Source organism: Aphelocoma coerulescens, chromosome 1 (genome assembly GCF_041296385.1).
Source record: "Aphelocoma coerulescens isolate FSJ_1873_10779 chromosome 1, UR_Acoe_1.0, whole genome shotgun sequence".
Lineage (NCBI taxonomy): Eukaryota > Metazoa > Chordata > Aves > Passeriformes > Corvidae > Aphelocoma > Aphelocoma coerulescens.
The window spans coordinates 80,713,179-80,727,597 of NC_091013.1; the positions used below are offsets into that span (position 1 = coordinate 80,713,179).

At 37.8% G+C, this 14,419-nt stretch overlaps 1 protein-coding gene across 2 annotated transcripts in view; it reads right to left on the minus strand.

Moving 5' to 3' along the window:
* ARHGAP42 (Rho GTPase activating protein 42) overlaps nt 1-14,419 on the minus strand; it is a 150,229-nt gene that overhangs the window by 88,514 nt on the left and 47,296 nt on the right. For both annotated transcript variants that reach the window (XM_069014976.1, XM_069014980.1), the window contains exon 3: nt 10,604-10,665. In XM_069014976.1, the coding sequence (XP_068871077.1) occupies nt 10,604-10,665 (62 nt within the window). The remainder of the gene's footprint in view (nt 1-10,603; nt 10,666-14,419) is intronic.

Below are 14,419 nucleotides of genomic sequence, written 5' to 3' on the forward strand. Positions count from 1 at the left end.
GAAAATTCAAAATTAGTATGCTGGGAACAGCACACAAAATTAAGAAAGGGACACAGGACACAGCATGACACACGCCATGACAAGACATTTAGAGCAAAAGGTCTAGAAATAGTATCAGATTCAGATTTTTTAGCCTTTTTTTCTGCTCTCATGCAAATACAACTAACAAGTCAATTTAGAAAGATCTCATCTAGCTTGTTAAAAGGTCTCAATATAGTTTAAGAGGCAGCTTAGGGGAGAGAAAGGGCTGGTTTCTTTATACTGTGACTCTATTAAGATGGGATCCTGTGCTTACTAAGTAGGCTCAGCTGCAGAGGTTGCACCTCCCTGTGGTCCTGCTGGATACCTATCGGCGAAACCGAGTTGACCCTTGCCTCAGTGTGGGAATTATGGATGGTCCCACCCTACCAAGCAGCTTCACTGCCCCCTTGATAGTATCCCTCCTGAAAAAATGGCCTCTACCCACAGGTTGGAAACGCTGGGTCCAGTCTGACAGCAGCTGGGGGGTATTGCTGTTAAGACTGATGGGATGCCCACAGGAGTGGTGCCAGTCGGGCTGGCCCGGGCTGAGCCCTGTGTGCGGCGGCCCCAGCCCAGAGATGTGGGACAGGTGGAGACTCAGGTCAGTGCCAGACCCTGCTGCAGGCCATGGCTGGCCATAGGCCACTCCATATTGACTGTGACACTTGGACTTCAGTGGAAATTTCACCTCAGCTCCATGAGATCATGTCATGGTATGTCACATGACAGCAAATTAGGCCAAAATTTTACCAATTTTGACCAAGGTGGATGGGCCACCTTCATTTAACCCAGAAAGGAAACATAACTCAATATTGTTTGAAAAACAGCCTTTTACTAAAGAACAGCTATCCAAAGAAGCAGCTCTCAAAATATTTTAATCCTTAAGGCTACCGGACTCTGTGGCCCCATCCTTCAAAACTTTCCTCAGGACCATGTGACCATGGCTTCCAGATTTCTACTCTGATTTCCTGCTAACACTAGAAAAATAATCTCTTTCCTTGACCACAACTAGTTGTAATAGCAGGGCTGCAACAAATGCTGGACCAAGAGGTAGATTTGTAGTCATTCATTTTGGTGGTCATGCTACCTTAAGCAGAGTTTGCTGATCTTGAAATGCCCCCTCATCCTGTTTTTGACTTCTGTCCTCTGTTGCTGTGACACTGAGTCTGTTGTAACATAGTTGAAAAATAACCACTAAATATTTTGTTTGTTTTGCTTCTAGCCAGGTCAGTTTTGTGAAGTGAGTACATAATAAAGTGGCATGGCTGCCAAAAAACCAGACAAAACTGGCACTCTGTTTCAATCTTAGCTCAAAGCAAAAGCACTTGCTCTGGGAGATTCATCCAAGAAAGTTTCTCAAAGTAACAATAACTGAAGCCTCTGCAGACATTTGAAAAGTATAATAAAAGCAACCTAACTGTCTGCAAATATTAACACAACATCCTAACAGAGAATACTTAAATGAAACAACTTTGTATGTAACACAGCTATGAGCCCATCCAGATTATGCAGATTGCTCAAGGGAGAATATTTCACTTCCTTGTGAAAAGGTGGGGGTTTGGGTTGGTGTTTGCTTGGTTTAAATAAAGGCATATTTGTTTCTACACACCCTTTGGTGCATAAAGTGCTAGTGTAGTTTTCTGTTTTTAATCACATTTCCCAGGACACTAAATAGGAACAACAAATACAGGGGTTTCATTCCGGAGATCAGACTAAATGAAGGAAAATTTAAAAATAAGTTTAGAGGAATGAAGCACCTTCTCTCATACTTCCAGGAGAACTGCAGATAAATTCCAAATACATTAAAAAAATTTTAGAACGTGGTAGCATGTCAGGTAGCAGCATGTTCTGACATTATTACAAGCTAGTAATGGGTACAGCACATATACTCTTCTATGACCAACTCTATTCACTCCCTCTGTAGTCACAAAATAAATTAATCAAACTTAAAAGCTATAATTTTGGCTGATCCAGAACTCATGTTCCTTTAAAATACTCATTTAAAAGTGTAAACATCTTTCTTTCTCTTTTCTCTGTCAACAGTCATCTGAAGAGACACTTAGTGACTGTGGTGGAAGCAAAAGAATCTACAAACTAGAACTGCAACTACCACATTTCTGTGAAGACTAAAACACCATTAAAATAAACTCCTTCCAGCCACACTACTCATGAAATGCTTCTCAAAACTTTGGGAAGTGCTGTCATGCAATGCAGGACTACATGAAGTGAAATGCTTGCATGGAATGAGCATATGAATTGAGAATAAATTAGATTTATAAAATAAGAAGTAGCAAGAGGCTTTCCAACTAACCCTGCATTTGGTACTTTTAATGAAGAGAGTATTTCATGTCTCTCTCCATGATACTCTTCAAAACTGGGAATAGCAAGCAATCTCATTTTGTGAATGTTCTCATTGAAAAATGCTGCAAGATAAACTTGGAGAGAGACTTTTTACAAGGACAGGTTGTGACAGCACAAGGGGGAATGTCTTTAAACTGAAAGTGGGTAGGTTTAGATTAAAATTAGGAAAGAAATTCTTTAATTTGAGGGTGGTGAGACATTGGCACAGGCTGCCCAGAGAAGTTGCGGATGTCCCACCCTAAGAAGTGTTGAAAGCTGAATGGGGCTTTGAGCAACCTGATCTGATGGGTGGCCTCCCTGCCATGGCAGGGGGGGTTGGAGTATGGTCTTTAAGATCCCTTCCAACCCAAACAATTCTCGAATTTTATATCCATATGGAGGCCAATACAAATACACGCACCTATAATAAAGAAATTCAATTAGTGTAATTGCTAACAACCAATTGCACTGATCTCCTGCAACAAACATTGTTTTCTAAAAATAAATGGATTTTCTTAATTTGCATTCTCTGCAGCAAACTGAAGAGCAAATACTAGATGGACACTGAATTATCAAAGCCTTCTTATAAAGGCTTGGAACATTGCCTATGTAAGATGCTAAAGGAACATATATGAATCTTATAAATTCCCTTATCTCTGTTGCCCTTTCCTTTCCTCTTGAACAATTACCCTATTCCCACTCTCCTGTCTTACTCACAGCCTCTTGGCCCCATCAAGACAGACAAGTGCTCCCTGTTTGATGCAAACTAACCAGTCAAAACAACAGCAGAGATCAACATGTGAGATCTACATTTTCACACCTCTTACAAAGTTGTTTACTACCAGAAAATAACTTCATCACAAATCAACTACATGACAACTATCTTGGAATACAGCAAAGACTGTCTCTAAAACCAGCCAAATTGCTTTCCTCCTCAACAGGTAGGTTTAAAGGCAATGAAATTACCTAGGCCCAAGCTGAGGAGGATAGGGTGCAAAAGGCTCTGCATAAGATATGGTTCTGTGCTCCGGACATTCATATCAACAGGAAACAACTCACATTTTCAAAAGAAAAAGAAAAACATAGAAAGCTGCTAAGAAATAGAGCAAAACACGAACAGTAGGTTGTCTGTTGACTCCATGATCATAAAATTCTGAGCATATTCTGAATTAATAGCATTGTTCTGTCATAGCACAATGATTCCTGATGTACCTTCTGCAAAGTCAAAGAAAATATGGACCTGTATTTTCTATCCCAGAGGATGGCAATTACAGGAATGTGAGAGGGATTAGTTGCAACTAGTTTCTATTGAGATCAGTTTGATCTTTTAAAAATTATCATAATCAAACTGTTCCAGGATGACTGCTTTTTCTTCATTTCCACAAAAAACGGTGGAAGAAATTATTTTAAACCATGAAAATTATTGGAGAAATTAGAACTATATTTAAACAAATTAGGAATGTACCAAGTGTACAATTATGGAAGCTGATGTAGTGTTATCTGGAAGAGTCAGCTAATGCTCTGTACTAATAGCACCCATATTATCTCCAAATTGTTTGGCCTAGTATGTGTTCTTTATATGGGAAAAGTTCAGAAATACCTACAGATGTTACAGATTAAACTACATTAATGATAACAGAACATGAACTGTTTACTTTTATTACTCTGTTGTTTTTTTTTTTTAACTGAGCTAAGAAACATTCACTGAAGACGTGTATTTTCATACTTAACTGGTACAGAGAAAGACAGCAAACAGGATTCCTTCCAGCCCAAACCACGGCAAGGGGGAAAGCTGCACTGAGAGCTCCCTCTCAACAAGAACCCACCAAAGGATCATGTTGCAGATCTGCACCTCTAGGAAGTCTGCATGACAGAAATATGCCTATCTGTTCCTGATTTCATTCATGAGTTATAATGGTCACAGATAACATCTGCAGGGAAATGAAGACACAGTTCTAATATCTTTTTGATAGCAATTATATCAAAGAAATTACTATCTTCTGGATACTCATTATGGCTCAGAAGGTCTTCATTTTCCTTGTGTGCACTGAAGTGATGGGAAGAAAGTAATAGAAAGTTAGTGCAAAAGGAATTGTTTTTCCAGCTAGATCACTTCTCCAATTATGTTCACCACAAAGTCACACAAACACTTGTACAAGTACAACAGGGAAAACCTTTTCTCAAAAGGTTCAAGAAATACTCTACAAATATGCAATTAGTATGAATATAGAAACATTATTTTAAGTGTTGCTGAACTCCACCTAAGTAGCCTCCCAATTTTGACAGAGAAAGAAGATGGAACACAAGGCTAATGGAGATTTGGGGCAAAGCTGATTCTGCGAACTGCTAATTAGATAAAATTCTCTGTAGCACATTTCCTCCAGTCATTCCAGAGCTAAAACACAGAAGAAAACCATGCAATGCTACTGAGTACACGCTTGCTTCTGAAATAAGTCTCCAAGTAATTTTGCAGTGTTTGTTCTGGTTTATTCTCACAAAGTAAGACTGACAACTGTATCAGCAAGGGAAAAAAAAAAAAATCTGATTTCAAGGGATGAAGTGTTAACCTATTGCTGAGGACTAGTTCAAGTGTGCTGAAAGATGTAATTTCAATTAATGAATCACAGGCCTCCACATAACATTGATCTGATTTGTTTGAACTAAGCTAATCAAAGAGACCTCCTTGCAGTCTCTTCTCATTCTCAGCTTCTGGGTGTTACGCCTTCCTTGTTGCTTTTCTCTGTATCTCTGTATCTTTTGTAGTCTACATAACACTTTCTGGCCAAAACTGCATACAGCAAGTATTCAAAATGGGGGCTCCCCAAAAATGTTTATGAAGGCATGTGATTTGTTTTCAGTAATTTTCCTAATGATTTCTAAAACGTAGCCTGATTGTCAGAGGACAACAAGCTGGTGATTAAAAAAAAAAAATTAAAAAATTTAACAAAACCATTGAAATCAGTATTTTCCTATCTTGCAGAATTTCCCTTGCCAAAGACATGGATTTTTTCTGTAATTAATATCAAATATGTTGTCTGCTAAACCTGGAGTGAAATTGGAGGAAGAAAAGGTGAAAAAATAAATACATAAATGTAGATAAAAATAATTTTTATATGAAAATTTTAAAATTCAGTACTGATTTACTGATCCTTCTTCAATATAAACCTCAACGAGGTTTCCAAGTTAGTAATCTGATGCACAAATTCAGAAAGTTTTTCCAAAGAAGTTCGGTTAACAAAACAGTCCACGCTACCAAAATGATTCAACAGGATGTACAGTCATCTTAAATATAAGGAAAAAACTGAAACCCACTAAAACCATGTGCTTTTAATTAAACAGCAAACATGGTAGGGGGAGAGGGAGTAGGACGAACAACAAAAATAAAGAAACAGTGGTAACTTCAAAGAAGTCCCTTTATTTGTTGTGATTTCCTTTACTTATAGTAACATGCTTTCACTGTTCTTGCCGGCAAATTCCTTCCAAGGAGATTAATTTAAATGCCAAATCTTGTATGAGAGGTGAAAAACACTGAAATCAGTTACCAAGTAGATCAAAACACCATCAAACATTATTTTTTTGCAATTTGAGAGAGACACCATGCCAGGTGTTTGTTCTGCAGTCTCAGGGTGCTAAAATATGCAATGTTATTTTTCCCCTGTATAAACTGAGTAATAAGCTGCCCCTGTGGATAGGAGACTGCTTACTCTTCTGATGGAATCTGTAACGCACTTTGCATTATAGGGAAAAGGTTAATTCTGCTCAACAACATGCTGTGTCCTTCAGTATCTGATTTTATGTACCATTCCAGGGATAGCTGGTTTTAACAGCTCAATTATTCTTCTTCAAGTGCAGCTTTTGAAACTGAATATTTTGATGCTTTCCCTGGAAGCAGATAGCATCAGACCCCTTGTGTGAGGGCAAACACAGAACCACAATGAGAACATCCAGTTAATACAAAAAAAGTCCACAAAAATGAGATACTGTCTGAAGCATGAAGATTATTAGATACAAAAAGGCAGACTTTACAAAGAAAAATGTTCATCGAGGATAGTACAAAAACTATCCACTTCAGAATTTTTATACTATCCCCTGGAGTATTTAATATTGGTCAGGAATCTCACAGATTCATGATGCCAGAGAGAAAAAGCCCTGGGACCATTCATCACCAGCCAACATCCCAAAAAGAACTTGTATAAATAGCAAGGAATGTAAGAATTACGAGCCTATTTCAATCTTGGATTTAGTAAACTCTCAGAAATAACCAGGGAGTTCCAGCACGGTAACACGAACACTCCAGAGAACTCATTCAGTGCTTCAAATTCATAGGGGATCTCTAGGACCAGTAGCATGAACCAGTTCATCTATACTTACATTAGCACAGAATAATCCTGTGAAAGGAAAAGGAAGTAGCATTTTATTTTACTCTCAGATAATTTGTTTGTTATTAATTTTACTAACAATATCAAATGAATAGGAAGCATAAATAAAATATGAATCTTTAAAATAAAATATATCACTTATTTAACAGAAAGAATGCAAATTCAGTGAAAGAGGAAGGAAATTATTTTAAGTAAGTTCCCTTGATAAAGGTTCAAACATTCACATGGGATTAAATTATATCATCTCTATTGTTCCCTAATAAACACTAGGAAATAGAGGTCATTATTCTACATCCCTGGTGGCTCACTGCTGAAGTCGTTAGAAATGCAGTGGGGAGGAATCTGACTTTTTACCCTATTTACAGTACATGTGAAGCCCAAGAGTAGGGCTGTCTGGTTGGGGCTTTTTAATGCACCATTCAGCAACAGCATCACTAAATTAACACCACCACAAAATGACAGATACCAAACGTAAGGCTGTATATCATAAAAGAAGGTATCTTATGAATTACTTTTTCCTTTATTTGCTTTTTAAGAGGAAATGTGTGGTGCATGGCCTCTGGTTTCTCTGAATACTAGTCAATTTTCTAGCATCAAGAAATGAAAGACAAGGATAACAAGAAACTGACTTGCAATAATCACCATATTATTACTTCCCCCAGTAATAATGGCTACAAAGCCTTACACAACAGAATATTTATGTGATACACATTTTCATTTAACTTTATACTTCAGTGTTTTTCCCAGTAATACTGTTCATAATGTCTTGCTTCATTAGCTTCTTCTAAATAAAAAAATATATAGTTCCTTCTGGTTCTTCACGCAGGAAGGACAGAAGACTTGCTAAACACCTCTCAAACTATTTCCTTGACCATTGGAAACACTTCATTTACACATTCAGTAGACAAGCACTCCAACACTGTGCTTCACCAAGATAAAAATATAATTTGACTTATGAAGAATTTAATAGGCATCAGATGAGAAATAAATTGGTTCTATGAATATATACTTTCCATATTCAAATCTGATTAAGGTATGTATATGTATGCTCATAATTTAACAAAATAAAGTTCAAGGCAGGGAAACAAGGCCATTAGTTGCTATGCAAAATTAGTATCTGTCATTCCATATTCTCATACATCCTGCATTCAGTGATACAATAGTGTCTTTTACTGTGACATGCTACAAGAATTAAAAGAAAGTTGAAAGTGGTATGATGAAGTGTACCCTTAAATAGCCACAATATTGCCTAGCTGTTTTTCTCCAAGCCTTCTACAAATGTCAAAAAGAACAAGCTCTTTTTTAACTTTCGCAAGCTTTCTCTTTTTATGCAGAAAGAAATCAATTTCTTAAAGACCTGCATCCCATGTCTCAAGATTTTCCATCAGCTGAGAACTTTGTTTAAAATCATCACTAATCTGCAAATTGGCTGACTCGAAGTGCTTCCAGCAGAGAAACCTAAGTGTATAAATAATGCTCCAAACTTCCTCAGAAATAACCAGTGTTCTGAAGATTCCACAGTTAAATTACAAGTTTGTAAAGCAAAAAACTTATACCAGGAATCTGTTTGGCACACTCACAGGGACCTCTGGATTCTATGATGACATGTAGAAAATTGCAGTAAGAGACTGAAGAATTAAAAAAACACATATTTGACAAAGGTGATACTTTTATTCCAATAATAATTAAACAAATTCCACCAACAGGCAGCTCAAACGTTTTAAAACCAGAGAAATTCCAAGTTTGATAAATTTTGTTATGCGAATATAACTACCATGAGAACTCTGTGTCCTCAACATTCTGATTCTGGACAGAGAATGAGAACAGAATGAGGTTATTTGAAACTGAGTGAAAAGTTGGTTACAAATGATTTTCCATCAAGAGCAGCTTCTCCATACATGAAGACCCTGCGTGGACCCACACTGGAGCAGCCTGTTTCTGAAGGACTCAATCCTGTGGAAAGGACCCACGCTGGAGTAGGTCATGAAGAACTGCAGCCCATGGGAAGGACTCATGTTGGAGAATTTCATAGAGGACTGTCCCCCAAAGGAGAGACCAGTACTGGAGCAAAGGAAGAGTGTGAGGAGTCCTCCCCACTAGGAGGAAGCAGGTGCAGCCCTCATTCCCTGCCCTCCTGTGCCACCGGGAAGAGGTAGGGAATTGGGATTAAATTTAAGCCTCAAAAGAAGGGAGGGGTGGGAAGAAGTTTCTTTAAGATCTGGGTTTTGCTTCTTATTACCCTACTCTGATTTGACTGTCTTCGAATTAAACAGATTTCCCCAAGTCAAGTCTGTTTCGCTCATGACAGTGACTGCTGAGTGATCTCTCCTGCCCTTATTTCATCAGCCCATGAGCCTTCCCTTATATTTTCTCTCCCCTGCCCAGTTGAGGAGGGCAGTGACAGAGCAGCTTTGCTGGGTACCTCTAATCCAGCCAGGGTCAACCCACCACGAACCATTCCATCTGACTGGTCTTTTTTCACTTAACAATATTAATATTCTTTTCCTTATTGTATGATAAAGGACTTCCTACATCTTTTACAAAAACATTATATAGCAAGACCAAATTATAAACCAAAGACAGGCCATAAACTTCTAAAAGTGAAACACGTAGTGACTCCTCTGAGGGGAAAAAAAAAAAAAAGAGAAAAAATAATAGGAAATTATTTGTACATATTATGAAAGACTAATGAGTTTGAAAAATAAAACCCTCACCTATTCATTGCTTTTTCTTTTTCTAATAGTTAGCTCATAACAACCTTTAACTCAAACTGGAAAGCTATTAATTTAAAAACATTGTTTAACTAAGGAATTAATAAGTGTTGTGCTAACCAACTTTTAAGGTGGTAAGTACAGAACAGTCACCTCATTCTTCCAGCTACCCAGGAAAAAATATTTAGCATGAAGCAAAAAAATTTTATACTTTTATACATTTAAGTGATACTAACCATGCAACTGTAATGAATAAATGTTATGACTTTGCCACTTTAAAATATTTATCTAAACAGAAATAGTGGGAGACCAATTCTATGGTTATTTATTTGTCAAGCAAAATACAATGCCCTACCTCAATGCCCTGAGTGCCCATAAGTGGAAGGAAAACCAGGACAGTCAGTCATTGGATGGATTAGAGCTAGTTAAACTTTCACAATATTTAAAAATCCCCTACTGATGTTAATTCTTAGCTCACTCATTTATTCATGACTGACTCCCAAGTAAGGACAAAAACAGCTTCACTGCTTACCTGGTATTATTTTTTTTAAATAGTTGCATAAAAATACACTTAAAACTTCTTTAACAAAGCTATATTTGAATAGAAATATAAAAATGAGAGCACACTACAGATTCAAATGGCATAAGGACACCATATCAATGGATGACTCTAACAAGTCTGATCCATAATGTATTCTACAAGAGTTTCTCTGGGGTGACTGATGAATTTGCATTCTCTTATCACTTATCATATTCTTGGATTACTAACATACATTCACTGGACAACACTCAAGAGTATTTCATTAAATATAAATATAGATCTACATCTCCAGTATAAGCTCTTTGCAGGAAGGGAAAGGTACAGCAGCATTCAAAGGTTATTTTGGGTCAAGGAGCAGGGAGATAGGAAATTGAGAGAAAACAATTTTTAAATTAATGCAAAAGTCTTTGGTTGAACAGTTTACTAAAAATTGCTGTAGTTTGTGCTAGTACATTTCTGCTTTTGTATAAGAATTCCAAATAATTCTTATGAAATACTTAAACTCTACTATGCAAATAAAATCTTAAAAAATCACTTGAGGGGGATAGAAAAAAAGTGTACTATTTTACACAAGGAGAGGTCCAAGGCAAGATTACTGCCAGCAAACTTACCAGTCGTCTTCTCTCCTCTTCAACAGCAATCAGGAGCCGAGCAAACTCCTTCAATGACTGGGCTGATAGGAAAACAAAGAAAAAAAACATTCTGCTTAAAATGAGATTTTAAGACCAGGTGAGTCCGTTACCTGGATGGAAGCTACAGTGATAAAATACTGCTCTTACACCGTATTGCAATGTAATCAGTAGCAATTAAACAAGATACAGACTGAATCAAGCAGCAGGTAAAGAGCAAAAAAAAAGAACCTGAGTCTTAAGAGTCATATGTATTTTAAAAATAGTTTTTTAAATGGAATATGGCAAACTGGAAGGATCAGTCTCAAAACTAAAAGAATTCTACTCGTAGCCACAAAATTCACTCTAGGATACTGGGAGCAGAAGGAAAATGAAGAAAAGAATTGAGTTTCTCCCACTAAGGTGGGAGAACAAGTATCTGCAAGAACTGTGAAAAATATCTGAGTAAATACTTGAAAGTCAACATTTTAGAAGAAATGCCAAGTGTTTAGATTTAACAGCTCTTTCGCTTTATGTTTTATGAGAACAAGGTCTCAGGTGACCCAAACAGATGATTGATTTATAAGCTTTGAATTCTGTTACAACTGTGACAGAGTCTTTGCTCAAAACTGTTTTCAAATAGAAGTCAAAGGGCTGAAGCAGAGTCAATGGAAACATAATACAAGAATTAACCCCTAAAAGAGGGCAAGAAAGAGGAAAACATTCTGAAAACTCTGAAGAATTCATTCTCATCTAAGCATGTAGTGCAAACCTGTCAAAAAAACCCTCTCTTTCCATTTGTATTACTTTCTCAAGGGTATAAGGGTTATTCAGATTCAGCATCACAGTCCCACAGGCGACAATCCCAGTGAACAATCACGTGAAGGGAGCTAAGTATCTCTTTTTACTTTCCCCTGGTGCAACTAGCACTAATTGCTACCAACAACAGGATGTTAAATTTTATGGTTTAAAGATCTGAACTCAGAATACATATTGATAAATACTACAGCTTCTCACATTAAACTTGAGGCAGCCTCAATTATTTTGAAAGAGATAAAAAACAAACATAGAATCAAACCACAGATTTTCTCAAAAAAACAGGATTGAAAAAGTCTTCACAGTTAACCAATATACAGTGCTGAGGGTATGCTAATGGAACTCCTCCTCTTAGTTATTTTTTCATCTTCTTAAATATTTTTACAAGTTGTTTCAGTCTCCAATAATATGGCTTTATCCCTTCTCAACTTCCCTAAAACATTTAAGGAAATAAGCACATTTTCTAGAAAGCACTGGAACAGATCCTTTAAGAAGGAACTAGTATCTGGCTTGCCTTAACTGCCTTGTCTGCATTCATGAACTGCTACTTAGTTTTTGGACCATTCCCAAATAATTTCTATCCTTTATGCCATCCGGACCTTGCAGAGGTCACCCCTGCATTCCCCTTTCTCTCTGTTAACTTTTAAAGTTGAAGAACACTTTGTTGTTTGTTCAAATTTTCTTCTGCAAGAACTTACATAGTCTGTTTTTTGCAACTATGATGTTATACTTGCATATTTTGACCTCTAAGTCATTTTTTGCTGACAAATTCTTTTTTCCCCCATTATGAGCTCTTGGTTTAGTCCAAATACACCTGGTAAGTTAAACATCCATCTACCTGGGCCTTGAGTCTTTTCCTTTAACATATTTTCCTGAGAACACAGGCACCATAAGATTTTCCAGTTATGTCAATATCAAGAATTTTAGTTTGATATCCACTGAATTAACTCAATCTCTTAATCAGCTCATAATATCCCATGAAAAACAAACAGGTAAAGAAATAAGATGATGAACTGACTGGTTATACCTGACTAGGGATCTGTAGAGCGTTACACTCAAGAATACCTAAATAACCAATATGACATGCTAAAAACTAAATAAACTATTAGCCAGACAGACATGGCTAAACTATGAGGAAGTGGGGGGTGGATTGGGAGGGTGAAGGGGGGGTGTAAAAAAAAAAACAAACCAGAACACAAAACCAGTACGAGAAGCTTTTGCTTCATCTTCTGAATTTCAAGGCAGAACCAGAGAGTTTTTTTAGTTTCAAAGCTGAAACATTTGCTTAGGATTTAAATAAATTCAGGTCAGCCACAGGGAAAAAAAGCATATAAAATATGTTCTGTAAGTGTGAAAATCAAGATTTTCCTCAATATTTAACACTAATATAAAGGTACTAGTCTGTCACCTGTACAGTGCCTCAGCTAAAGACTGAGAAACTGTCTCCATCTTCTCCTCCCCACTGGCTCACCTTTGGGGAATTATAAAGGTCAAAGTTTCATTAAGAACACAGAACGTACACTCTTCAGCAGCACTAAGACAAACCATCCCCTTGATCTTATGAGACTTTGACTGCAGAGACACCTTTGCATCAAAACTGACTACACCTCTGCTGCTCGCTGCCCAACATCCACATCCATCCCTGCATACAGCCATGGGATGTCCTTCCCCCGCTCAGGAGGTTCACAGGGAGAACATGTGCATTGTGTTATTCAGAGGATAGTGAAGGATGCACATCCAGTACACAGAGTTCTGCAACATGGACATCTCTGGTGACCACAATGGTTCCTCTGTCCTCGCAACATCACCACGCAGATCGTGAAAGGCGTTACCCACGTCAGCTCTCCTACAATACCCCTGAGTACTGCAGTATTTCTGATCTTTCATGTTATTACACCCTTCTTCTCATACAACCCCCACTCAGTGTGGCCTCATTAAAAGTCAGGGTCTGTCCTTAGAGAACTTTGGCTGTGCTGGAAGCTGCAGTGGGAGGGGGAAAAGGAAGGAGAGTGCTTTCCTCTTTCTCCCCTCTTTCTCCCCTCTTCTCACTGCAGAGAGGCAACAGCTTTGCCTCACCTCAGTTTGGGGCTAGGCAGACAGAGGGATGCTGAGGGCAGAGGTCACTGAGGGTAGTCAGGCCTCCCAGGCAATTCATCCACAGGGCACTGGGCACCTTGGAGATCTGGGCAGGGGTGTCCTTCCCCTCCACAACTGGTCCCCTCATCAGGATCTCAGCATGAACCCTGGGCACAGGGTACACAGATCTAACCCTGGATTCACAGCTCTCAACAGGAAACAAACAGATATTCCAAAAATAACAACTGGAGGTGCTTTTGTGTAGTTAAAAACCAGAAGATTTAGAAATACGACCCATCTGTGTCAGATGCAGCCTGTCAGGACACTCAGGCATTACACACCAGCCTCACAGTCTTTTCTTAGTAATGCTACAACATTTTTTTAAATCCACTTCTTTTTAATCAGAATAGACACAGAAGAATTGAAGTGAACTTTGTAAACAAAAAAGGGGGTGGGAGGAAGAAGAGTCAAGTATTTTGCAAGAGGAAATGTCATGGGAATGTGCTGATAAGAAATAAATTCTGAAATCACACCAATAATATTAAGTACTATATGCAGCCTAGCATATTAAATATAAAGGTGTTTTTGGTTGTTTTCATAAAGAATTATTGTTATTGGTGGGCCATTTAAAGAAAAACAAAGTGCTGACTCAATATTTTATTCTAAGTCATTAGGTGATATTAACTTAGAAAATCCCAACAGTTTTACAGTCTGCTTTGTATTTAAGGGCTACTCAAAAGGACTTGTAAGATACATTTGGTATCGTGACAGAAATGACGCCTGTGAAAAGCAACGCCCAAGAAGCAAAAACAATTATATGTGTACCCAGATGTACACTTACAGTCTCATTCATCACAATCACAACAGGTGTCAGCTGCTCTCTCTGGAGTGTTCCCTATCACAGCTGGTGGCGGGGGTCAGCGGCTC